Genomic DNA, 14139 nt, shown 5'->3' with positions numbered 1-14139 from the left:
ATGAGGTAAAAGGAGAGATTAGAAATCTGGCAGGAGTTTCTAATCTGCCTATCAGCACAACAGCAATCATAAGTTCTTCCCTCTTCACTTTCTATGTTTGTATTTGTGCACATATGCACCACAAGAGAACTATCAATTTTCTATCCTGTGCATACCTAACCAGGAGTAGGTTCTATTAAACTCTCTAAATTAGCATTAAAGGACAATAACTTTTGAAAATATGTCATCTAGCAATATCAACTTAACAAGAACATTTTAGTAGGTAAGTTTTATTTAAATATTCATAGACACAGACTAAAAAAAATACATGCTAGAAAAAAATCAAATATACTTTATTTTTTAAAAGGAAACAAGAAAAATGCAAAATAATCTTAATCATACATAATCTTTAAAAGTGAAATACTCTTCCCAATACATTTTTTAATACAACTAGATGCAGTGACATTTTAGTCTGATTCAAAATGGAATACTTTAAGCCAACTTCCAAACTTTTGTTAGAGAAAATGTATCTTTAGAAAATTGTATTGTGCTTTTAAGTAACGGACAAGATAAGACTGAAACGTGCTCTTATTATCTTTGAAACAGAACACCAGTAGGCACTTTATGCCACTGATATTTTCAATTATTCACATTGTGTATCAAGACAACCTGTCAATCCAAAGGCATTAAGACAAAATTACAACAGTAAAAAAAAATCTAAAACAAAAGCTTGGTGTGGCAAATGTGCTTATGATTTAGAAACATTTGCTATAAAATCAATGACTGCATTATCACATATTGGTCTTTTTCGTGATCAAAGTATAGTGTAATTATATTTAGTGCAACTTCCAAGAGCAAAACTTATTAAATTGCATTTTCATTCTGATCATCACATATTTTTTTTAAAAAAGTGCTGATTTGGGAGAAATTACAAATGTATTACATATAGTAAAAAAAAAAATCACAGTTTCATGAAAGTTAGAATAAAAATAAGAAAGGATTTACTTTTGGCTCAAAATACTGTAAATATAAAAGTGATTACAACTTAAATTTATTCCATAATCCGTAGCACATAAAGAATGCCTAGATTATCCAGTGTCACACATGTTTTGAAATCGGGGGACACATGCAATGATTTGAGATTTGTTCCATTTGTGTAGAATGTTTGTAAGGATTGGCTAGTATCCACATTCCACCACTAAAAAGAAAAGAAAATATATTTGTAATTAAGAAAAATAAAAATCTGACAATAACCTATAAATATGCCACAGCCAAACTGTGGCATACTCTTCTTGCTGTGCTACACGTTTGAAAAAAGTACGGTATTCATAAGAGTCAAATTTCAGAACGCAAGGATTCATATTAGCTATTCAAATGTAGATTACGATATCTGCCCCAAATCATGATTATTTTCTTGAAATTTACTTCCTATATTAGAATTACATAGCTCTTGTAACTGAGAACCTTGTGTAAGGTACACAAGCACTTCTAAATCAGGGTTGTGTTTGACCTTGGGGGCCAGGATGGGGTGTGACGGGGTGGCCATGGCCATGGTGGGCATTTGATACAGGCTCAAAATGCATCCCCCCACCCTTTGCATTCAAAACAGCTATTCCAGACAAAGGGAGGTTTACTTTCTGGCACAAATAATATCAATTCCATAATGTAGAGATTAAATACAGGTAGAGTCCCCAGCTGCTATGGGGCTTGACTCTTGTATAGGAGCAGAGCATAAATGAACTGACAATTTCTCCAAATGTCTCTAAAAACTATTCAACAGTCTATCAATCTTTGTTACCTCTGATGCAGCCCTAGAGGACGACTTAATATTAGTAATAATTTACCAAATTGATATACCACCCAATTCCCAATGACCCTGGGTGGTTCACAACAAAATTTACAATTAAATCAATCACAGGTAAAGGATTAAGATAAAAGATGACAAACTAAGTGATATAGAGGGATCACTCTCATCAAAGACCTGGGTGAAGAGCCAGATGTTTTTGGCTCTTCTGAACAACAGCCATCCAGATCTTGGAGGGTACCTAGTTCTATAGTTGGCAGATGCTGCTAAAGAGAAGGTGAAGAGGATGCTGCCTCCTGCAGCATTCTGTCAGCCAAAATGGGATGTGAGGCCCCCGGTACCCCATTTTGGCTGGCAGAGTGGTGCAAGAGGCCATCCAGGCCAAAAACAGGGTGGGGGGCGCATGTGCCCCCGTGCCCTATTTTGGCTGGCAGAGGCACTGCAGGGTGGTCCTATGTTATTTCCAGGCCAGCCCTGTGGGGCAGATTTAAACACCCCCACCCCCCAGACTGGACCCGGCCCGTGGGCCTTGAGCTTGACACCCCTGTTCTAAATTGTCATCTTCTATGGGATGGAATAGGCAAATTGTAGAGTTATTGCATAAACTTCTAAATTAAAGATACATAAACAAGAGCTAAGTTTATTTTTCCCTAATTCAATCAGATATTTCAAAGAGATGGTTTTTTATGACCCTCAAAAAGGTTGTGCAATCTTAGCTTATATAATAATTCTAGAAATTGCACTTTTTACAAAATTTTATGGAGCTTACCTTGATGTATCCTCCAGAAGAAACAAGCACTTTACCATCAGGAGAAAAATGAAGGCCTGTCACCCAGCCTCCATATGCTAATCCTCCTTCATTTGTTGTGGCAGAAAAATACAAGTGAAGAAGTTTACCTGTTGATATACTCCAAACCTGTAATACAAATGCAATCAAATATTAGATACAGTTATAACTTTTTGTAAGTTATCTTAGAGAATACAACTAAATGGTGGTGTTGAAATAGGAACAAAAAATAAATCCTGCTACAGATGCTTCTGGAATTAATAAGGCACAATATCTTGTAGATTAGATACCTTGTGAAACCTCCATGACTTCCTAAATGTATTATTTTTATCAAGCTAATTAGACAATTCTTCATTTTAAATAAATAAGAATAAATGGTCTCCCTCTGATCTTAAAATGCAAACTTTGAAACCAGAGAGGCAGTTTGGTCTAGTAATTAACACGCCAGTCTAAAAACCAGGCAAATGTGAGTTCCAGTCCTGCCGTATGCATGGAAGCCATTTGGGTGACTTTAGCCCAGTTACTCTGTCAGTAGAGTAGAGAGACCATCTCACCTCATTTATTGTGGGAAAAATAGGAGGAGGAGGGAATATAAAGTTCCCTGTCTTTAATTATTTATAAAAATAAAGGCGCGATTTAAAAATGTAAAACCAGTAGTGGATAACAGAAACTGAGGTGGATATTGCCTATTGTTTTAACTGGAATAAAAACACAATAAAATTATGTGGCATAAGAGTGCCATAATGAATTTGGAAATGTTGTATTTTTCTTTCAACATACAGCTAGTTCGTGCTTATGATAGCAATTGGGACTGGCATTTCTACTCACTAAGCAATGTGGATGTAAAGTATGACTGCACCACTTAGTAACAGTAATCCCGAAGTCCCAGTTGCATGATTAATCAAATCCCACAGTTATTCTTGCCAGTTTCCCACAACAAGTCAATGAGGATGCAGGCAAAAAACTGCCAGGTTGGCAGTGGCTGCTGCTGTATGGGAGAAGGAGGGAGGGGATTTGCAAAAAGGCAATCGAGGGTGTGGCATCGGTCAGGGAGGATCAGTGGCTGGTGAGGCACAAGGCCCAGAAGGAATGGGGAAGGGTGCGTGTATGTAGGTGACTTACATCAGCAACTTGAAACCTTCCCTATCAGCTTCCCCAATGACTTTCTGGAGAACCCAACAATGAAGATTGCAAATGGTGATCACATTATCATGGGGTGCTGCAACCAACTGTAAATGGGAACCAGTTGCCAAGTACCCATATTGTGACCATGTGACCCTGGGGTGCTGGGACAGTCAGAACTATGAGGACCAGTACTAACTACCATTTGTTCAACATTGCTGCAACTCTGAATAGTGCTCATACCTCAAGAACTATTTGTAGATATGACCATAGATAGTTCATGTTAATAAATACTGAAATCTTTTTCTTGCTACAGAAAACATGTTGCAAAAAGTATACTTTTTAAAATTAGATGTTATTAAAGAATATTTCACAGAATAAAAATAAAAAATTAAGAAAAGTATGTAAAATGATAGTAAGAAATAAAATAAAAAGACACAAAAAGAAAAAGATATGAGGCAGTGTTTGACCTTCTTTACAGCAGTTGTAAATGTAAATTTTGTTCTCTCTCTCTCTCTCTGTTATATCGTAATATCTCTCTTTCCATATTTTATCCTAATCATCAACCTGTATCACAACTTCGTGCACCCTTGAGGGAGGGGATTATATTTGCTGGCTTGAAGGAGGCAAAGCTTTCATCCCTGCTTGAAGATATACTTCTTGTTCCAACAGTGATGGAGAACTTTCATTCATTCATTTAAACTTACCTTTTTGAGAACGTACTAGAGAAAAAGCTGCAATTACAATTAGCAAAAAACCCTGCATGAAATTGATTATTTTGGAAAAACCTGCATTGGTTATTCCTGTAGATAACCTGAATTAGCAATTGGATGAGTGTGTATATACCTTTCCTTGTCCTATTAGGTTTCATGCAACATTTGACATTATTGTATAAATTGTGAGGTTAGAAGTTGGAAGTATTGTTTTGCAGCACTTCTTTTCATTCCTGAGCCAGTGGTTCCAACTGGCAACAAGTTAGATCCTGTCATCCTGTATGAGTGGAACATTGGACTCCATGCTTAAGAATAATGTTATTTAATGTCTATATAAAACCAGTGGCAGTGGTCATTTGTCAGTTCAGGATGAGAATTCATCAGTATGCTGATGATACTCAATAATATATTTCATCCTGGCTAGGCAAGGAATAGAGTGGATCATGTAGCTCAGTATCTAGACAGTGAGAGTAGATGGCAAAAAACAAGTTGAGACTGAATCCCAGCAAGATGGGGATACTTATTTATTCAGAATCTGTTAGGCTTCCCATCATCCCTTACACTTGCTATGAATGGGGTCACACTGATCTTGCATGCATCTTGGTGTTGTGATAGGACAAAATAAAGTAAAAAGGTCTGTTGTTAATGTCACATGATCTCCCACATGCACATACTTTGAAAAGTGCACACTATAAAACTGACCTGGAAAAAATGTTAATAAGCAGTTACACTTGGACAAGATGGAAAGTTACACTTTCTCAGATGGAAGAAATGAAAAGGGGCTGATATGCTAGCAAGATGAAAATTTGTTCATCTTGGAATGAGAATTGCTGAAGTTTGAGGAGGAAAAGAACCAAGATGAAAACAAACCAGAGGATCTCAGGAGATGAATACTGAAAATAAGAGGCAGCCAATGGGATATTCTTAATGACTGACTTTGTAGAGGATGTAATGGCAACAAGCCAGGATAAAATTGTACTGCTAATCTTAGAGACAGCTAGTCAAATATAATTAATATTCTTGCTTATCTCTAAGAACAGAGAAGGAATTTAGAACTTGCACATGCCTTTTTAGCGAAATCTACTCCAGCATTGAGTGAGCTGCTGTGGATTCTGCCCACTTTTTGCTTCCAGACAAGGAACTGGAGGCTTGGAGCTTTTTTTTTTTTTTAATCAGTTCACATACCTGCATCAAGTTTGATGCATCCTGGGTGGAGAGAGTTTTAAGACAAGTGTTTGACATTCTGGTCATCCCCAGCCTGGCTTATTGCATTGTGTGACTGCTTACTCAGGGCTGCTTTAAAAATACATCAAGGTATTGGAAATATCAATGCACTCTAAAATAGGGCAACGCTATCATATTAGGCCAAGACCGCCAAACATTTCTCCATTGTGAAATTCTGAGCCATTCTGAGTTTAGAAAAGGCTTTAGCTTGCATAGTTAGCTCATGCATGTTTGACCAAACTGGTAATAAATCAGGTTCTTGCTTCTGATGATATGTTCACAGTAGAAAAATGCATTTTTGCACAGCACAAAACAAAACTGAATTTTTCCTTTATCTCTTGATGGTAAAAGACGTGTGAAAGAAATATAAAGAGAGAAAAAAAATCATGAAGTACTATTTGGGGTACTTGGGGTACATACATTTATATGTTCTATAGAAGCAGCTGTTGGAAGTTTGTTTTAGCTTATCTACTAGCTGCAATAGAAAAACTTACTGACAGTGACTCATGCCATCACTACCTTGACTGCATTATTACAATATAGCTTAACTCAGAGATGGTATTCAGCAGGTTCTGACCACTTCTGGAGAACTGGTAGCGGAAATTTTGAGTAGTTTGGAGAACCGGCAAATACCATCTCTGACTGGAGATTTTACAGTATCCTTCCCCTGCCACGCCCACCAAGCCATGCCCACAGAACCGGTAGTAAAAGTTTTTGACTCCTACCACTGGCTTAAATACTGCTGCTCCTGAAGACCATCTGAAAACCACAGTTGCTTCTGAAGGCAGAGCTGGCGTGCAGAGCTACTTTAATGATACAAACTCTGTCTTATTGAACGAAGACAGGGGAGAATTCTGCAGGTTTATTTCACTGTAGAAAGAAACAGTGGGGTGGTGGTGATCTGCTACTGAGAAAGCCTGTTTCTAGTTTCCAACCACTTTCTTAGCTATCTTAGTTCTATATACGTAAATGCATTCTATATTCCTAATGCTATTTTTTGTTAACAGAAAAAATATCTGAAATCCCTCTTTACCTCTTTGATATTGTTGCTCTGTAGTGATAGCAAAACCATCCAAAAATTCATGAATATAAAAAACTATCAATCCATAGCAATGATGCCAAATATTAAATAATGAAAAACAAAATACCCTTATTTCTCCATCATCATCTCCTGTGGCCAACAATTCATTTTTAAGAGAGAATGTACAGCATCTCACACAATCTTTGTGGCCACTCAAAGTATGAAGAGCTGATGGATTTCTGAAGCTCCATATCTGAAGATTTAAAATATTAAAATATAATATTAAGCAAAATGTTTAATTTACATATGAACAAGAACATACAAATAATACATACACCTTATTCACTCAGATACCAAAACTGGTATCTGAACTTCATAGATAATTTAGGGTTCAGTAAAAACTATAATTATAGAAATGATGACGTGCATGAATGAGCAGTAACTAGAACAATTTCTAAAAATAGTCTGTGCATATTTAAATTTACTTCAAACATATATATTTTCTCACATGGAGGCTAGGAACATAGAATTTTGTAGAGACCTCAAATTCTCCTTTAACAATCTGATCCAGTACCTTAACAGGAATGATATTTTGATGTTATTCTCCTGATACAGAAGAATAACAGGAACAACTGCATTGTAAACAGACATTTACAATGATCAATGCTAATTTATAATATTAGGCAATAGGTACATTTAAGGTCAGATTCATATAAATGAAAGAAAAGCCAATGTGCAACTCTTTCACTGAAATCAATATAGTAAAAAACTACTTTTCACTTCAAGGGAAGAAATGGAACACTCAAAATGATTATGTTTTCAACTGAAACATAACCATTTTGATGACTGTGGTAGAATGAAGTGCCAGCAGGTGGACTGGCTCTTTGGGATTCCTCTCTGGACACAGAGGGGTTGGGATTGTTCTCAAATATTCCAGCAGCTACTCCTCATGAGAAGACCACAAGACAGCAGTCCCCAGTGGTTTAGAACTCTGGAACACCATCTTTGCCCAAATTGCAGTTGGACACAGGGTTTGCACACTTCCTTTCTAATCCCATTTGGAAATTGCTTATTAATCGCTTTTTGGAATGACAATTTATATAGCATTGGGTGAGTCTCCTTTGATACTTCCAAAAAGAAGTTTTAAATACAGGTTTAAGGACTTTAAATATTTTTTTTGGAATAAATAACAAAAGGATGATTAGAATATTGATTTTGAAAATTTATAAATGGACTAAGGATCCAGAAGGACTTGAAATAAGATTTTAAAATTAATTATAACAATTCTTCCTTTTTTTAAAAAAAAATGACACAATAGAACTTTGGACACTAGAGGGAATCGGGAGGAACTAATTTAAGAACAGTTGCATTTGACTGAATGACACAGAATGAAGCAAAATACTTTAACATTGGATGTATTAAGGGATATTTGTGAACAATGGAACCAGAAGTTAATTTTAAGACTTACATCACAGACAGTCTTTAAAGATGTTACAGAAGAGGAACAGATTTTACCAGACAAAACAGACTGACCTGAAAACGGATTTAAAAATTTCAGGCTACAAGTATGATATGGGAAAAAATGCTAAATTGGATGTACAAATGACACTGCATAGATATTTCAGATATTGGATATATCATTTTACTTTTAAAAAATCAAACTTATGACTCCAGAAGTCTGTTTGGCAGAACAAATAGAACAGTATAGTACTATTTCATGTTATATGCTCATGAATATCACGTAAAATATGTAAAAAGGAAGGAGTATAAAAGATAGAATATTGAAGCTACATCAGTTTCTGACAAAAAAACGCCTAACTCCTCCTTACGTGGTTGAGAATCAGACACACCTGAAACAATTTATATGTCTTATGTATAAATGAATTAGCAGTGTTTTAATTGTATTAATTAATACATTAATGCTGTATTAAACAGTCTTTTCTTTTAATACGGAACAAACATTCACTACTGACCTTGGCAGTTTTGTCAGCAGAGGTAGTGGAAAATATAGTGGCATCAGGTGAAACAGCACAAGAAAGAACAGCATCTTCATGGCAAGTAAGATCTTTTTCTAGTTCTCCAGTAAGTATATTCCAGACCTGTGAAATATAGTGAAAAATACCAGTGATTAATGCTGGTTGTACGTGATTGGTAAGCAAGGCAGACAGACACTTATATAAAAAAAGAGGACCCTGAATTTAAACTGATTCCTTTCCCAAAATTTAAGTGTATGTCTTCATGAATGAATCAATTGAAATGTTCAGCTCCGGATAAAATAAATCCTGAAGATCTCAACTTTCCCAAATAAATATTGGGATATATATATGTGTGTGTGTGTGTGTGTATTCATGTACACATATGCACCAAAACTTATAAAAACATACTTTAAGTGTCAGAAATTCCAAAAAAAGGCAGAATCATGGTCTGTAAGTGTAGTGATTAATAATTACCTATAAATCAGATATCCCATTTATTAAAATTAATGGATTAACAAATGCATATACAGGTAGTCCTCAACTTACAACTATTCATTTAATGATCATTTGAAGTTACAACAGCACTTTAAAAGGTTTTTTCATAAAACTATTACACAGCATCCACATGATCATGTGATTGGAATTCAAATAATAGGCAAATGATTCATATTTATGATGGTTGCAGTGTCCCAGGATCATGTGATCATCTTTTGTGACGTTTTGACAAGCAAAGTCAATGGGAAAGCCAGATTCACTTAACAATTATGTTACTAACTTAACAACTGCAGTGATTCGCTTAACAACTGTAGCAAAAAAAGATTGTAAAATGGGGTAAAATTCACTTAGCAACAGAATTTTGTTACCGGACCAACCATTTTTTCATATATACGCAAATTAGTCTCATAGATGGAAAAACACATGATCACTTTAACTCTTGTAATTTAAAAAGTTACAAAAAACATCAAAAAAACAAAAAACCCAATGACACGATTCGAAGTGGGGGAAAAAATCTGCAGAAAATTCAGACATTCTTAATTTTCTGTTTTTTCATCACTTTATCAGTGGAATTGCAAAGTTAGTGTCTTTTAAATATTTTAGACCAATTCTGTGAGTCCTACTAGAATGCCAAAGGATGAAAATGTTTTGAGAGCATATTGTCTATAAGTGCTACAATACATATATGCATTTGTGATCTGTTAAAAACTAAAAGAATAGAAAGGATTTACAAACAGCGCCATCAAAAAACGAAACAGCTTTTCTTCCTATTTATCCCTCTATTTTAGCCTGCTGAATGTTGACATTTATCAAGCAAAATGCTTGTTGACATTTATCAGGCAAAATCTGATGACTTTTATTATTTGTAAATCAAATACAATACACATTTTATACCGTACACATTTAATTTACAGGCACTAATCTAAAATAATAAGTAAATTGCTTTTATTTACTTTAACTGTTCCATCAAATGACCAGGAAAGGAGTCTTGATTGCTTCAGAAGATGAAAATTCTTGACAGGTTCTTTATGTCCTTTCAGAATAATGTAATTCTCTGACTCCCAATTCCATACCTAAAAAAAATTATAAAAATGCATGTAAATAAAGATATCTGTGTATTTTAAAGAACAGCATTGATTATCTTGAATATAAAATATTTTTTTTACTGGACAAATATCCTAAGACACTTGTGAAAATTAGTTAATCTACATAGATTGGTCTAGTGGTTAAGACACCAGGCTGGAAAGATGGTGACTATGAATTCCAGTTCTGCCTTAGCCATGAAAGCCAGCTGGGTGATCTTGGGCCAGTCACTCTCTCTCAGCCCAACCCATCTTACAGGGTTTGCTGTTGTGAGGAAAATAATAGGAGGAAGGTCTATTGGATATGTTTGCTGCTTTGATTTATTTGTAAAAATAATAAAAGGAGGATACAAATAAATAAACGAAAACAAAATACAGCTTGGGCGGTATCATGGGAATAATTCTACTTTCTTGAGGAATATTTATCATCTGTGAGCTATGTATTCATTCCTGACATACTTTACAATGGACACATTCTTTTGCCTTATGAAATACTGCAAAATAGTAAAATGCAATGTTTATTTTATTATGAGTAAATTATTACTAGAATGCTCAAAATGTTTTGGTTAAAAAAAATACATGGATAGGATAACATGGATAATTTCATGACTATCTCCAAAATCAGTTTTCTCTGAACGTTAGTTTTTCAGAAATATGAATTGGAGAGCACTGTTCCATGCATGTTCTGCCTGTAAGGTTCCTAAAAATATTTGATCATACTGCAAATTCTTACTCTTTTTAATCTCCACATAACTGGCAATATAACAATATACAAAGTATATGCACATTAAATAAAACAGATTTAAATTTGTAATTATCTCCTTTAAGACAACACTCCAATTACAACTATAAAAGTTCAGGAACAGTTATAACTTGTAAACTATCTTTTTTCCTATGAACAGCTTTTTTACTTTTTAAAATATTGATCATTATGAAATGACATATAATTAAAAATGTAGAATGGATAAACTAAATTATATAAATATATATATTTTATAACAAACTGAATTTGAATGACTGCCTGCCAAATTTTGAGCAATAGTGTCAGTTCCTAAACAAAACTTGCAGCATTCCTGTACCTGTATAGTTGAATCATCAGAGCTTGAAATAAGAGTTTTTCCATCAGAAGTAAATTGGCAGTGCTGTACAGCTTTCCTGTGTCCAATTCTGGATTTTAAAACACTCCTATCTGATACCTTTAAAACCTATTGAAATGAGATCAGCAAGTTGTGAAAAATTCAATTTGCAAGATTTTTTAAAAAAGTTCTTTTTATAGATCTTTTTGATACAAAAAATCCTGAAAAATGGAAAATATACATGTAAAGCAAATTTTGTGATCATCTTCATAGAACTTGCTATCATTGGAACTAAGAGATCAGGCCTTGGACTACAACTTTTTCATCAGCCATAGGCAATTTTAATAGCTGCATTAAAAGGAACCATTTAACTTTAAATAAATTCTGAATTTATTTCAGATCTGAAGAGTTTCCTGCAAAAATAGCTAAAGTGAACTGAATTGAAAACACACACAGACATACACAGAGAGAGGGAGAGAGGGAGAGAGAGAGACTCTAAACTCTAAAACAAAAAATAGAAATGTACAATATCCTGAGATTATATTTTAAAAAAATCAAAGGATAAGATGGGTGTCTATAGAAATATAATAAATAAAGAAAACAAACAGTGGATGGATGGATAGATGTTCAAAGGGTGGTAATGTATCATCAACACCATGTCAATATCTTGCAGGCATATAGATTTTCTATATGGTTTTTTATGTTATTATTAAGGCTTATGTTATTATCATAAAATATAAAAATTTCACTGGGTAATTTTCTATAGAATGTATCCTCTTAAACTGAAACACCCAATTATTTTGCTCTGACATTGGATGTGTAACTGAGACCGAGTCTGGTCTAAAGGGTAGGGCACCGGGCTAAAAATCAGGAGACTGTAAGTTTTAGTTCTGCCTTAGGCATGAAAGCTGTCTGGGTGAATTTGGGCCAGTTACTTTCTTTCAGTCCACAATGTCAGGCTCAGGTAACAAGCCACTTGATCAAGTCCTGTCACAACAAATGGATTGACACTCACTTAATCCAAAACTGAAAAAAAGGAAAACCCAAATCCTGCATTTGTGGAAAAATGCTAAGAAGAAAAACATTGATGGGTAAACCATTTTTTCTACCAAAACAAAAACAAAAAAAAACAGTTAAATGTGAGATGAACATCAGAAAGATGAGTGTGATTCTAACATTAGCTTGAGAAACATGTTTTCATTATTACAAACTTGTAGTCAGTATTAGAAAAATATATTCAATTGTTCTAAAATTATTAAAACAGAATCTTTTCAAATTCATTGTCTTACTGATTTTGACTTGTATAATGCTTCCAATAATTGGGGAATGAAATCAAAAGTCACTGATTCAAAAATTTAATTCTGGTACTTCACCTTTACAATTCCATTTTCATCTCCATATGCAGCAAACTGTAGGTCTTCACTCAAACAACAGCAGCAAATAGAAGACTTCTGTTCTTCAGTCAAATAGATAGCATGGCCTGTAGATCCGTTAATTAGCTATAATGCAACAAATAACTGGAAATTACTGAGTATCATTTAATGTCTGTTTCTTCGCTTAGGATTTTTAAAACTATTTTTTCTTTAGAGTTGAAAATAAGAATCAGTAACATTATTGTTAACAACAATATATAAAAAGTCATATAGATTTCATATATTAATATGTGGTAAATATGTATGACTAACACATCTTCATTATTGCTTTGGTAGTGATACCTATACTTATTTTGAAAGTCCCATTTCTCTGATAACTATACAGAAGCACACTACCAAACACAAATTTATTTAACTTTAAAATTGATTTTCCATGTCAAAAGAAGCTTGTAATGATCTTTTCAATGAATTCTTTAAGTATTCAATGCTTTGTGAAAATGAACACCGCCATAGCAGAACTATGCCCTTTTGTTTCTGGCTTTCTGTTTCCATAGCAATATAATATTTAAACTGAAAAATGAACAGGAAACAGCATTACATTACCCTTATTTATAAATAATTTTAGAAAAGGATGAACTTTATAAAGATATAACCAGGTCCCCAATGCCCCATTTTCTACCCCCAATTAAGGGGTAATGAACCTGAAAAAGTTATTTTTATTTAAAGAAAAGAAATCCTTTATACAAGTTCTCTTGTGATGGAAAAGGGCTGCATATTGAGTCCCATAGCTACTCTATAGAATTCTCAGAATGGAATGTGTCACAATCCACCAGTAGAGGGGGATGTAGCACACATACATTTCATATATGAAATGAATTGATAACATCACCATAAATGGCTGTGACAAACAGCTACTACGGTACAATGGTATCAGCATCTCTTTCTTTGGATCACCATAACAGGGACAAAAATATAGGTTCCTTCAGAATGCTGCTATAATACTAAAATTGGAAATGACCACCCATCTGAAATTGGGAATGCATCAGAATGATAGCATAACATTTAGAAAGCAAGCAAGCAAGACTATAATCTTATTACAATAAAAGTTAGGGGCCTTACTTATTTATTGTATAAATTTTCACCAGACTTGCTAATAAACCCTATTGCTATGTAGATAGAGCAGTTTTACATTTATAAGAACCCATATTTAATAAATTATTAAAAAGTCATTAAATCATATATACCATTAAATGCTGTATGTTACTTTTTACATAACCAATTAAGACTTCAAAAATGATTTGGAATAATGTTTTAGATCTTCCATAAGCGTAGCATCTCTTGTTTATTAAAACAACACAACTATTGTCAGCCATATTACTGTACATACATCATTACATAAGTAAATAAATAAATACTACATGAAATCAATATGAAAAAAATGAAAATACTTTGAGCAAAGTTGGTTACAGATCCTATCAATAGTTTAT

General features: G+C 34.0%; 1 protein-coding gene across 2 annotated transcripts in view; it reads right to left on the bottom strand.

The window, feature by feature from the left end:
• Window positions 1–304: 304 nt before the first annotated feature.
• Window positions 305–14139, bottom strand: part of APAF1 (apoptotic peptidase activating factor 1) — a 51139-nt gene continuing 37304 nt past the window's right edge. For both annotated transcript variants that reach the window (XM_026698144.2, XM_087934649.1), the window contains exons 21-27: window positions 12653–12778; window positions 11283–11408; window positions 10075–10194; window positions 8624–8749; window positions 6778–6903; window positions 2553–2699; window positions 305–1177 (exon numbers count right to left, since the gene is read on the bottom strand). In XM_026698144.2, coding sequence (XP_026553929.1) covers window positions 1031–1177; window positions 2553–2699; window positions 6778–6903; window positions 8624–8749; window positions 10075–10194; window positions 11283–11408; window positions 12653–12778 — 918 coding nt within the window. In that variant the 3' untranslated portion in view covers window positions 305–1030. The remainder of the gene's footprint in view (window positions 1178–2552; window positions 2700–6777; window positions 6904–8623; window positions 8750–10074; window positions 10195–11282; window positions 11409–12652; window positions 12779–14139) is intronic.

Source organism: Pseudonaja textilis, chromosome 5 (assembly GCF_049901715.1).
Source record: "Pseudonaja textilis isolate UNSWEBS1 chromosome 5, rPseTex1.2, whole genome shotgun sequence".
Classification (NCBI taxonomy): domain Eukaryota; kingdom Metazoa; phylum Chordata; class Lepidosauria; order Squamata; family Elapidae; genus Pseudonaja; species Pseudonaja textilis.
This window is presented reverse-complemented; position numbering and strand designations above follow the sequence as displayed.